Consider the following 13,664-nt stretch of genomic DNA (forward strand, 5'->3'; position numbering starts at 1 on the left):
TTTTCTCCCATTCCCTCATCCAGCTACCCTCTCAAGGCAAGTACCTGCCAGTTTGCTTCAATGCCAGTCTTTTAACATTCTTGGCCTCAATAATGTATAAAAATGCTAGAGGGACCAGATTACTTCATGTGTGTGGCACCAGATTACTTCAACTGAAAGCAGCAGTGAGATTTTTCTTCATGTATATGAGCTGATCACCTTAGTTACCCTTTGAAGTTAGTGAAGACAAAAGTATTATAGATTTTTATTTCTTAGTGCCCATAAACACACACACAACCCACATCGCTAAAGTTTAAATACTATGAAATTAAATAACAAGAAACTTCATGTACATGTCATTGGTCTAGACACAACAGAGACATACAATTAGGGAACTTCACTGAAATTTTTGGTGAAAAGAGACTAATATCCATAGCAGTCATTGTGATTATTTTCCTGACTCCAGTCTGTGCATTAAATCATTCTGTTTCTCTTCTCAGAACTGTATTTGAACAAGTAATCATTCTCAAAAAAAAAAAAAAAAAAAAAAAAAAAAAGAAGAAGAAAAAAGGCTTTGTAATTTCCCTAGAGAATCAAACAGGCCAACTGATAAGGAAACTTTAATCTTCTGGAATTAGCAATGGGAAAAAAAATCCAGCATGCTGGAAAGATAGGCAATATGTGTAACTACAGTTATGTACAAGCCGACTTTTTTCTTCACCTTTTTCTCTTTGAAGTTTAGTGTTCTGCACTGTTCCAGGAGTCAGTTATGAGGTATGAAAAACCAATAAAAAGGTTAACATTATAACCATTTTAATAAAAGCCACTGCACTGTTTGCACTTTCAAAATATTTCTGAAAATAAAGTAAAAAAATATTTAGTATTCTTAAAAGTCTTAAGGAAGATTTTATTACAAAAGCGGTCATCTTTGTGGCTTCTTTTGAACTCAATTCTGCCTCAACATTAAACTCAGACATATGGGTATGCTTCGTATTACCATCATACAAGTAATCACATTGAATTTCTATAGCAGTAAATATTATATAAAACAAAAAAATATATATACAGGTAGCCAGAAAGCTAATCAAGAAAAAATGATGTTGTCTGTACTGAAAAGTAAAGACCATTTTCAAATACTAACAAAAAAATCAATTTGTTTGTTGGTCTTTTCTGTCTAAGACTTTGTATAGAAGGACTTCCACAGAGGAATTTCTACAACTTTGGTTTATAATGACCTAGAAAAAATTCATCCCTCATACATAATATTGATCTAGTGGATGTCTTTAAAGCTGATATGGAAAGCAACAGGGAAAACTACACATATGGATTTTATGATGAGAATAATAATTTAAACTCAGGATGCCATATTCCAAATATACAGAAAAGACCTGATTATAGTAAACATATTTATCTTCTGCTATAAATTAGCTCATCCAGCCAGATCCCTACTCTTTAATTCCTCATGACTGAAGAAGCTATGTGTTCTATCTGATGAATAGTAGGCTATGTATGGAAAGCCTTAAGAACATGCTGCTTGTACTGAAGGGTGTATCTATTTCAGCACCTTTCAGATACAAAAGTTGGTACTAAGCTAGGCTGGTCCTTAGCCATACTGGTGCAGTGTTCTGCTTGCCAGATTACTTATCAAAGAGCATGCTTGCATCATATTCAGAAACAAATTTCTGAAAACTTTGTCCAGAAACCAGAAGAAATGGAAATAATTGCCACGGCTTTGTACCCTATGTTACCCACTGAGAAACAGGTTATATTTGTAGGAGAGGACCTCACATGCATGCCTGTGGCACCGCAACTAAAACAAACCAGTATGTAGCCATGTTCATTTGTTCCAAGCCAACTGGTGGACAGCACCACACTGCCACAGCCTTGCTGGCTAGATCTACAGTTAGTGTGGCAAAAATAATACACTAAAGTACCTGCATGACTTGTAGTACCTGAGCTAGCTTTGATCATACTGTGCTGATCAATTTCTCCCAGGGAACATAGATGGCAAGAATAAAGGAACATGGAGAGACAGGTTAAGTTCCCCAGCTTTCATATCCAATAGCAAACTTTCAATCTTAAACAAATAAACAAAACTAAACATCTCAAAAAAACCCAAAGAAACTGGAAAAACCAACCATCAGCAAATAAACAGACTTGCTACTACTTCCTGAAGCAGGAATGTAAATATATAATACATGACAAACAACTCTGGACAGCCAGAGTTCAAATGTGTATTAAAGCATAGCCCCTTTTGAGAGGTAATGTGGTATCAACATAAATCACCTCTGAATCATCCCACCTTGATGTGCTCAGTTTATGCATTAACAGCTATGCTTATTTATCTGTCCCTTCAGCAAACACACGAGCCATGGGAGACAAAGGTGAAGCCAGGTTCTTTCAGGTAACAGATCAACAGCCAAGGTCAGGTCTTCTGCACAGTTACTGCTCCACAGAAATTCTCTCTTTATTCCCCAGCAATATAGGAGCTGAAAGGTGTAATGTCCTTAACCAGAAAGCACTGAATTGCCTGAGAACACAGCAATTAGGTCCTATAGACACTATACTGTATTTAAACCACTGACCTGGCACAGGAGCTAAAGCAATTCTGACTTGTTGTCCGTGTTGTCTGTGGTAGATGAGGCTGCCTGCAAGAACAGAAACCCTACCTGACTCCTCTGTTGTCTCACCTTCTTTTCATTAGCTGCTTGTTATAATCTTCATCTTACAGTATTTTCTACACTCAGGCATACTTGAGCAGTACACTGGCTGACAGACATTTATGGTCAAATCCTTGCCCTTATTTACTCCTGTACAAATCTGACACTTCACAGGCTGGAGAGAGAAATGAGCATAAGGGCTTAACTCAAATTATATGAGTAGACTGATGTGCTGGAGAGAATTCATTCTTCCACTGTCTCTGCAGGACTGGCACTGGAAGGCAGTAATAAAACTGAAGTGGACAGATATTTTTCATACTTGAAAAGATCAGGATTTAAACAGGAAATTGCACTTTTAAGTATCACTTTCAGAAATAAAACTGCCTCCTGCTATTCATCCTGCTACTAAAAAGTCAGATGAAGATATCAAATTACATGTGTATGCTGTGAAATTCCATCTCCATTGCTTTCATATACCTATAAAAATGTTCTAATGGACTTTAAAAGCAGTTCAAGTAAAAATAAAATGATCCCTCAAGCTGAAATGTTAGGATCTGTAGGAGGGCAAAACTGGACATTCAAGTGTGCGGTGCTGGTGGTGTTGTTTTTGAGAAATGATGACTGAAGCCTGTACATGGTCAGAAGTGCCCATGTAACAGCAGTTGTAAACAGCACGCACGGGCAACCTGAAAAGGAGCATCAGGCACCGCCTTTCTTTTGCAACTGCTCCAGTTTTCTCCTTAGGAGGCTGTAGTTTTCCTTGGTTCCTGGTGCCATGGGATCAAGCTTCAGAGAGACTTCATAGTGCTTCTTGGCCAAGTCAAGGTTTCCCCAGCGGTGATAAAGCACAGCTGGAACATCAATGGGGAATTTCATTAGCAATATTGTTGAATAACGGACAATCTTGCCAATCACTTGGAGAACAACACTGAGGTATTTGTTTCCAGTGAGGGTCTGTCACTGGCTGGTGGCACAGTAGCTGCTTGTTCTGTTGCCAAATGCAGGAGCAAAGCCTGTGAGCAGAACTGGCATGGGAATGATGAAGGAATGAATTACAATGGAGCCATAAATGGCAGCTCTTATCTGGTGAGCTCATTGTGGGTTACAAGCATAGCATAAATGAACCAATGTGCAGACACTAAAGTGCAGCTACCTCTGGGCTGGATTTTGCAGCCCTCTTGATCTGTCATATCATGTGACAGCTTTTCTGGCTTTAGTGCCCTGTTCTTCTGGCTGGCAGTTTTTCTAGAAAGTAAAATAGAAATCTGCCCACCAGGAAGAAGGCGCAAAAGATTGCTTTTTCTTTTTAAACACAATGAATATGAAGCAAATAAACAATACAGCTGATAAGATTTAGAAAGGCTCTTACCCAAATTACCATGATAACTGGCAGCATTTGGATTGGCTTTAATTGCCTTGAGGAACAAAGCTTCAGATTCCTGAATAATTTAAAATAACAAGTCATCAGGAAAGTCCATGCTCATATATATAAAACAATGCCAAATTTACCCACCACTGTAATTACAAACCCTCCAAAACTATGTCCTATCTATATGATACCACCATATAAATATCCTGAGCCTGCCTTATCCTGTAGCTCAGGAGGTTACAGCCCTCTGAAACCAGTAATAATGCTGCAAATAAGTGTCATGTTTTCACAGGCTGCTGTTAATTTAGCAGAAATTTATTAAGCACTTGTGAACTTTGCTTTTTACCTAAAGTACCTTTTTAAAAATAGTTATAGCATTTTCAAACATTACCTGCTGAAGTTTTCCCTGCTTATGTGATCAAATTAAGGAAATGTAATTTGGTATCTAAAGAAACTGCTTATAGACACTTTTCCTTTTACAATAGTTTTAGCATTAAAAACAGGAGTATTCCAGTAAATCCCTTTCAAACAGATGTGTGGTTCCCCATGAAGAGTAGCTGAATACCTTTTACTTAAAAAAGCAAAAAAATGCCAAATCATATCATGCCATGTAACATCCTTCACATTTTCCTCACCAGTTATCTTCTCTGTATTACTGCTTGCAATGTGTTCTCTTAAGACTTTTGATATCTGAGTACCTCTTAGAAAACCTCAGGTCCCTCACCTAATATTCAGAAAATAATTTACCGCTAAATTTATTCTCTAATTAAAACAATTCTATTTTTCCAAACTAGCAGCTAATATTGCTACTTTTTTCCCCAGAGCATATTTCCTGCAGAACTTTAAAAACTCACATCCCCTCCCCAATCCAAATGGAGCATATTTACTCACTAACATGCAAGTTTAGATACTTGAGAGCAAATTTTACATAGATTTCTATGCTGCGCTGTGCTCTAGGGAAAGTTGCTCATTCAGTTTCAATGCAAATGACCTGAAGATAAAATTACCTCAATGTGGTAGGCTTCCATGTGAATGCACATACTTGCTGTCTGAGGTATGTGAGAACAGTAACATGGAGAAAAGTCCTTTCCTTTGTGCTAAGCTTTCACTGCTTAAAATAAATCACAGGCTTTACTGAAAAAGAAAGCCTGTCAGCCAGATTTTTGGTTCCACCATCTTCTCATGTCAAGCATGAAATAACTCTCTGTGAGGGTCCCTTCAGGGGAAAAGAAATCTCTGATGTCAAGATTGAGTCACTCTGCTCTGAGTGACTTAAGAGCCTCCCCATATGTCCAAATTCAAACCCAAACTAAAAGCATTGCTGAGCACAGCTGAGGCTGCCATTCTCAAGCCAGGAGAGACTCATGCAGAAAGTGCCTTCATCTCCACAGGTCAAGGAAATTACAAACCCCAGGTCCTCTGAGCTAGTCCAGTGGAGGGCTATGAAGATGATGAGGGGACTGGAACATCTTTTATGAGGAAAAGCAGAAGAAGCTGGGCCTGCTCAGCCTCAAGAAGAGATGACTGAGAGGAGACCTCATCAGTGTCTAAGTATCTGAGAGTGCCATAAGGATGGATCCAGGCTCTTCTCATTCATGCCATGAAACAGCACAAGAGGCAATGAGCAGCAATGATGCACAGAAAGTTCCATCTGAATGTGAGGAAGAACTTTTCTGTTCAGGTGACAGACCACTGGAACAGATTGACCAGAAGTTGTGCAGTGTCTTTCCCTGGAGATATTCAAAACTTGCTTGGATGCAATTCTGTGCAGCCTGCTCTAGGTGAACCTGCTCTAGCAGGGGTTTGGATGAGACAATCTCCAGACATCCCTTCCAACCCCAACTATTCTGTGATTCTGATTTTGTTTCAGGACAAGGAATATTTGGAGAGGAGTTAACAAGGGGAACCAGATGTCTGCAAATTTACCTCCATAGTGCAAGTTTTAGCATTGCTCTCCTATGGCATGAGCAGTTGCTCCAGCATTCTCATATCCAGACTATTTTGAAACCCGTATTGTTTAGTGATTTCATTCATATTTTGGATGGTGGGACTGAATGCAGTTTCAAAACTTTACAGATAGCACCTTAGAGGAGGGAGTAATAAATACATTGGAAGGGAGAACAGCTATTTTGAGGGACCTGGGCAGGGCAGAGAAACAGACTAGCAGGAATCACAGAAGGGTTGAGGCTGGAATGGACCTCTGGTGGCCATGTGACTTTGGTAAGTATTGCATTTGCGGGGTGCCCAGACAAAGGAGGGAATGATGAATCTGACTCCATGTTCTTAGAAGGCTAATGTATTACTTTATGATACTATATTATATTAAAGAATGCTATACTTAACTATACTAAAGAATACAAGCAGGATACTTACAGAAGGCTAAAAAGATAATAATGAAGTTCGTGACTCTCTCTCCAGAGCCTGACATAGTTTGACCCTGATTGGCCAATAAGTCAAAACAATTCACATGAAACCAATGGAACAACCACCTGTTGGTAAACAATCTCCAAACACATTCCACATGTGAGCACAACACAGGAGAAGCAAATGAGATAAGAATTTGTTTTCCTTTTTCTCTGAGGCTTCTCAGCTTCCTAGGAGAAAATCCTGGGCGAAGGGATTTTTCAGAAAATATGAATGCTACAGATAAGCACTTCTGAGACCACACCTGGAGTATGTGTTCAGGCTGGGGGTCTCCATTACAAGAAAGACACAGACATACTCCAGTGAGTCTTGCAGAAAGCCACCAAAATGGTACAGAGCTGGAGCACAAGATGTGCAAAGACCAACTGAGAGGACTGGATCTTTTCAGCCTTCGGGAGAGAAGATGAAGGTGCTGCCTACAAGTACCTGATGAGATAATACAGAGAGGATGGAAACAGACTCTTCTCACATGTCTGTGAGATAGGGTGAGAGATAATGGATGCAAACTGGCATACAAGAAATTCCAATTAAAGGAAACATCTTTTTTTTTTTTTAATTTATTATAAAGTTGGTCAAGCATTGAAAAATGCTGTCCAGAGAGGTTACAGAATTTCTATTGACAGAGATATTCAGGATTCAACTGGAACTGGCACTGGTTTGGATTAGGGGTTAGACTAGATGACCCTTAGATGTCATTTCCAAGCAGAATTATTCCATGATTTCCGTATTTCTCAGTAACCTGAGAAACATACTGAGACTCAAAAATTTGGCAAGTGGTGCAAGATAACCTCCTCTTTTCATACAACTCTCAAATCCTAAATATCAACAGTGGATTGGCACTTGAAAGCATGCAGTAATTTCAAGTCCCATAAAGTTGTGCTTTTTCCTACTCCAAATTTTGTGGTCTAGTAAATCTCCTTTTTCCTCACTGGGCAGGTTAACAACAATTAATGAAAGATCTACTGAACACTTATGCCTAAAAGTTGCCACTTGCACAGAGGAGGAGCACCTAATGTAGAGACTTGCATCTGTTCACTGCTGAAGGACAGTGGGACAACACGTGCAATGTGCTTCCAGATAATTTAATGAGATAGATATTCAAGAGCTGGCTGCCATTACCATACATCTTCAACTCCATGCTGAGAATATTTTTATCACCACTGCTTCGCTCAGCAGCTAGTAGAAGCATAGTGGTTGTTTAAAGGCTATTTAAGGTGCATCATATTCATATTACTGTGGATATATGGAGTAAATGTACATTCCAGTACATCAGTGGTATTTCAAATTGCTGCATCTTGCCAAATCTTCAAGTGTTGCCAAGAAACTTGCAGCTTGCATATAGCAAAGGCTTGGGGTAAGCACACCGCATTCCATCTGCTGCCAAGGCCACAAAAATGTAGTCTGGCTTTATTTCAAATACAAAAAATGCTGAATGGTTTCAATTTATTGCACTTTTTACAGAAAAAGCATAGATGTATATGTAACAAAAATACAGCACACATCTTTTTCAACTAAAGATAGCTTGGTTCTTCATCAATTGAGATAAGAACAAGCACTCAAAGGAGAATCAAACTTGGTATAACAGATGTTAATTAAAAAACCCAAACAAAACCACAGAAACAGCTCATCCTTTATGTGCTTTTCTCTCTGGAACAATAAATCATTCATCATTAGATACAAACACAAAATAAAGGGTTATTTTTTTATTTTTTGTGACATAGGAAACCTATCTTCTGCTGAAAATCGAAGTATATTTGAAACTGAAGGAGAATGTTGTGTGCTTATTGGAAGGAAATCTCTCACAAAATAATAAAAACTTTTTTGACTCAATGTCTTTTAAAGTAAGAGATAACAAAAAACCCCAGAACAAATCTTCCTGTGCGACAACAGAGCCAACATAGTAGCAACTTTTATACTGACACATAACGAGTAACCTAATAAATTAAATGCCTGAGGTCATACAACACATCAGACACAGCCAGGCAGCACTCTGAAAATTACCTCCATCACCTTGACAGTCTCCATCCCCTGTTCCTCCCCTCCAATTCTACTCAATAAAAATCCTTGAAGAGCCATCCATTTCTCTGTTTTTATGTGGTGAGGGGGTGGACAAGAAATCTGAATTTTTCATGCTTTTTTTCGGTCTGTAAGCATTCTCCCATTACAAACAAATCTCTATCTCTTCTTTCCAGGCAATGCCAATACAGCTGCTAAGATCATAACCTTTGTGAGTCCTCTTTCCAATTCCCTTAATTTGTTCTCCCTGTTATAACCCATCACTTTTTAGTGACTACTTAAGCTCTGCACAAAACTCCATATTGAACTGTTAAAACACTCACTGGTGCCCTGCTTTTTTTTCTGGGCTCCACTATTCCTTTTGCTTTTTTCAGAATGTGGACTTAAAAGCTGCACTTTCCCCTACTCTTACTTCTACATTGTCTCCAACAAGTTCTCCTGCAGCATAATAACATTTCAAGGCTGGCAATCAAATCAAACCACTATCTTCTTTTTTATTTTTTAAATCCAGTAAGACAGTCTTGTCTCTCCTACACCTGGAAAAGATTTCTAGCTTGTTTTCAACTTATTTTTTCAACTTTATTTCATTATAAATGCTCTGTATTCTGCCATGCTACATATTCTCCCTGATGAATGACTATCAAATCCTCTATTCTTCCACAGGCCTGACTCACCAAAATAATTCTAGCAATTACCTCCTCCATAATCTCATACCTTATGTGTTCTGGATGTTAATTTGTATCCTTCTGGAACTTTGTTAAACCAACCTAAAATATGTGTTTTATAACAGTCTCAGGTGGAGAGAGAAAAGATTTAGAGTGTCCAGGAAAATAACCTAGCCAGTCTAGAAGAACAGTAACTGGGTGTCTAACAGCATCACTAGCACAAACAAAAGCCAGTGCTGGTTGTCACAGGCACTGGCCTCACACGTGAACGGGTCAGGACTCCACAGCTGATCAATACTGTAGAAATATAAGTGGTCACAGTAACTACTGGACAGATGTATCTATTTTGAGAATCATGGACTTATTAAAGTTGGAAAAGACCTTTAAGATCATGAGGTCTCACTGTAAACCCCGCACCACCAGCATGTTCACCATTAAACCATGTCCTCAAGGCCATATCCATACATTTTTTGAACACTTCCAGGGATGGTGACTCCACCATTTCCCTGGGCAATCTGGCCCAATGTTTTACAATCCCTTTTGTGAAAAAAATTTCTTAATATCTAATCTAAACCTTTCCTGGTGCAACTTAGGCCATTTTCTCCTGATAAGTTTCATATTATAGAATCTTCTTACTTTGTATATACATGAGGGTGTTCCTGCAGTGTTGTTAACATTATCACTATCAAAAAGACATCAAACCCCTTAAAAGCCTAAAAAAACCTTAAAAAGGTTCAGTAAACGATGTTTTTCAAAGGTACAACAAGGACTTGATTATTAATTTTTCCCTATCACATACATAAATCACTGATTATAGAGTCAGTTTAAACAACTAACTATATTAAATGTGTTTGATTTATTCTCTGTCATATAAGCTTATAATCTGATACAATTCCCTTTGGGAAACAAGTCATCCTCATCAGTTTCATTACATTTACTACTTGCAAATAAAGGTAGCTAATGCTGAGGTACCGCTCCCAGGCTGGTCCAGTGCATCCAAGAGAAAGTTCAATACATTAAGCAATGCATGTACTTTGTCTCATAGCATTCTGAGATCACCCAGGTATCCCATCCTCAGTCTGGGATTAATAAACTCATATTACTACATTTTAGATCGTGTCTGAGGCAAAAAGGCCAGAATTCTTATCTCTCTCTCTCTCTCTCTCTCTATATATATATATATATATGTATTCACAGAATATATAGCAAAAGCAGAAGAACTAGCTTGTCCCATCTAATTTGAGCTCCTGAAATGAGGTCTCTAATTCAATGCAGGCTCTCTCCCTCTGAAGCAACACAAGACCCTAACTGCCCTCTAGTGTGCTGAAGAGCCTATTTCTCTCCACTGACATAGTGTAGGGCAGCAACACTTGTAACCTAGGCATCTAAAATAAGGAGGAATAAGCTCAAGACAGAATCACACACCAATACTGTGGTAGAGAAGGGCACTGAAATGTTTTAAACAGATTCTCTAGTCATGGTCCACAATGATCTCCTAAAAAAAATGTAGGTGGAGTTTAATTAAGGAAAAAATCCCAGTGAATCCAACCCAAAGCCCTAGAGTCAAAAAGCTCTAGTTACCTACCTTATATTTTTGTGATTTCCCCAGTACATTGGCCAAGGAAAACATAAGGGAATGATCATTAGGTATTAATTCCAGGGCTTCTCTTCCAACTGCTTCTGCTTGAGCTAGATTGCCTGGCAGCCCAGGTAGCAGAAAAAGAGAAAGCATGTTTTTAACACAGCCTTATTAGTTCATGCTGCAAGCACACATCTTTTACAAATAGCTGACTGCTTAATTTCTTAGAGAAAACCAGGTATCACACACACACAAATGTAAAATCCTGTAGCTGTAGACTAAGGCAAAAGAATATCTTCATTTTGTTTTCAATAGATAACACCTTCAGAAGAACAAGAAAGCAGAGATTAAAAAGTTCTGGAATTTAATCTACAATACAAACATGCTTGCACAACGATGGCATTTTAAGTAAGTATCAGAAATTCAATTTATGGGCTGGATTTCAAGTGATGCTTTAAAATTACAGAGTCAGAAGGCATTCTTATATTATTAGAAGGGGTCTGGGTAGCCAAAGAAGAGGTAGAGATCTTTTTAGATAAAAACAGATAAAGGTTTCAGTTTTTCTAGACACTGAATTATTCATTAAAACATTCAAAAAGACCTTTACCTGTGTTATCAAGCAATATTATCATATTGTTCCAGGCCAAACTGTGCTCTGGTTTCAGGACTGTAGCATTCCTCCATGCATTCAATGCATCTATATGGCGATTCAAATCTGCATACTAAAACAAAAGAAAAATCCAGTAATTCTGCTTCTACTTGCTCTACTTTCCTATCATTCACTAAAGACACTAAAAAGTTGTTGATGACTTGTCCTTTCTAGTAGGATTTCTTTTTATAGACAAAAATAAACATAAAAGGAATAATCTTGTAGTATGGAAGATAAGAATGCTATATACTAATTTTCCTTTTCTTGCCTCTGCAAGTGAGGCTTGTCTTCAAATATGCATGTACCAATAGAATAAGGAGAAGAAACAGCATATAATTTAGAAATCTACACAAGAGATTTAGTAAATATTTAATGTACATATTTTCAAAAATCTAATCTGAATTTTTCAGTTCTACTAGCTAACAATATACTAAGGAATGCAAAACATTGGGAAATTATTAATAATACCTTTTGGAAAAAAATAAATTAAATCTGTATTTTTGTTGCTACTTCTTTGTATGATAAAGTAGGATTACCAAATGTTGTATGGAAGGAAGTATTTTAGGAAAGCAATAGGAAAAGCTACTAAAAGTATGAAATCACCCTAAAATGCAACATAAGCAAACTGGGATAACTATCAGCTTTTAACACTACAGCAGAATTAAATAAATCTTTCTATATATACACACACAGAAAGACACACAGATTCCAGTCATAGCTATCATTTATTCAAAAGCACTTACCAACCGCCCTAGATTGTAGTAACAATCTGGATATTTTTTTCTGTGTTTAATTGCTGTCCAGTAGCTTTGCTCTGCCTCTTCAAACCTCCTTAAACTGTTCTGCACTATTCCTAGATTCATCCATGCAGCAGCAAAATCAGGTCTGGGCAAATTGGGGAAAAAAACCACCGAGAGAGAGGACAATTAAGCATTTGAAACACAAGATCCTATTGTATCATTTTGGCTCAGTTGGTGCAAAACACTGCTTAGCATTGGTCTAAACATACTGTATTTGTACAGCTAAGGACAGCAACTCCTCTGCTTCATGGAGCTCATTTCTTTCTTTCAGAATATTTCCAAGGTTGTTCATGGCATGCACATATTTTGGATTCAACCTAAAATGTAAAATTTAAGAGATTATTATTATGTATGGACATGTATTAATATATGCAAATTGCTAGCTCTGCAACGCTGCAGAACATGAAAATGAATACCTAAGCATTTTCTTCATGTTAAACATGAAAGCAATTTTAGGAAATATCTCTAAAGCAGTAAAATTTTTAATACCTTACAGCTTCTCTGTAGTATTTGATTGCAGCACTTTGATTTCCTTTGTCAGCCAGGTTTTTGCCAACATTGTAGTGCACCTGAAAACACAGGTGGATATTCCACCAGATGCCACACAGTCAGATATTTTGTGGAATCAAGTAGCTAAAAATTCTTTCTCTAAAAAGAAACAGTCAGCAGTTGTGTCATTCACTGCTGGCTTTTAGTGTAGGTTGATTCTTAGGACTGGATAATTCATACAACGAAGACAGTAAGACAATATCTGAGGTACAGATCAGCTTACCTATTCCAGCTATTTAAGAAAAATTATTAATTTCCTAGTTTTATAAGTGAGGTCACCACACCTTTCACAAGGCACTTTGTATGGAGACCTCCTGCTCCTAATTTAATTTGTTTGCCAGGTAAGAGAACGTTTGACTCAAATCAAATCTATCACAGCAGAAGCAATGTGTCAACCTTTATTTTCATTATTGCATAAACTAGAAGAAACTCAACATTCACAAAAAACCCAAACAAAAGGTAACAGACAGGCAAAATTATTGTCTAAAGATAAAAATGTATCAAAGAGCATTTCTGAAATAATACATATACTAACACGTTGAAGACTTTGCCTGTTAAAAACTGAACTATGAAGGAAGGATCTAGAGTTTTCAGACTACAGGGAGAAGATGCATCATCCTAATTTATGGCAAGAGTAAATAGGAATAAATATATTTCAGAACAATTCTGAGTTAGAAGACATCTCAAATCCCACTTTAAGAGAAATCTCAGAAGATTATGTTACCTGGCTGAAAAGTATTGTGAATGCTGACTCTTGAAAAGAGATTTCTCAGCACCCAGACCAGGACTTATTATTTAGATTACTTTACTATTTGAAATTGAATTTATATATTTCATCTAAAACAAACACATATGCAAATTTTTTTTCAAACTTTGAAAATCAAATTTCAAAACAGTATACAGGAATAACTCCAGATTGAAGTCCAAAATGATAGGTTCATAATGCACTTATATAAGTCTAATTCACCTTCTAC

The 13,664-nt window shown here is 37.4% G+C and overlaps 1 protein-coding gene across 1 annotated transcript in view; it reads right to left on the bottom strand.

The window, feature by feature from the left end:
• Positions 1 to 232: 232 nt before the first annotated feature.
• Positions 233 to 13,664, bottom strand: part of TMTC4 (transmembrane O-mannosyltransferase targeting cadherins 4) — a 54,488-nt gene continuing 41,056 nt past the window's right edge. The window contains exons 12-18 of the mRNA XM_059466062.1: positions 12,631 to 12,710; positions 12,351 to 12,458; positions 12,085 to 12,226; positions 11,300 to 11,414; positions 10,699 to 10,811; positions 4,009 to 4,078; positions 233 to 3,490 (exon numbers count right to left, since the gene is read on the bottom strand). Coding sequence (XP_059322045.1) covers positions 3,339 to 3,490; positions 4,009 to 4,078; positions 10,699 to 10,811; positions 11,300 to 11,414; positions 12,085 to 12,226; positions 12,351 to 12,458; positions 12,631 to 12,710 — 780 coding nt within the window. The 3' untranslated portion in view covers positions 233 to 3,338. The remainder of the gene's footprint in view (positions 3,491 to 4,008; positions 4,079 to 10,698; positions 10,812 to 11,299; positions 11,415 to 12,084; positions 12,227 to 12,350; positions 12,459 to 12,630; positions 12,711 to 13,664) is intronic.

Source organism: Ammospiza nelsoni, chromosome 2, assembly GCF_027579445.1.
Source record: "Ammospiza nelsoni isolate bAmmNel1 chromosome 2, bAmmNel1.pri, whole genome shotgun sequence".
NCBI lineage: Eukaryota > Metazoa > Chordata > Aves > Passeriformes > Passerellidae > Ammospiza > Ammospiza nelsoni.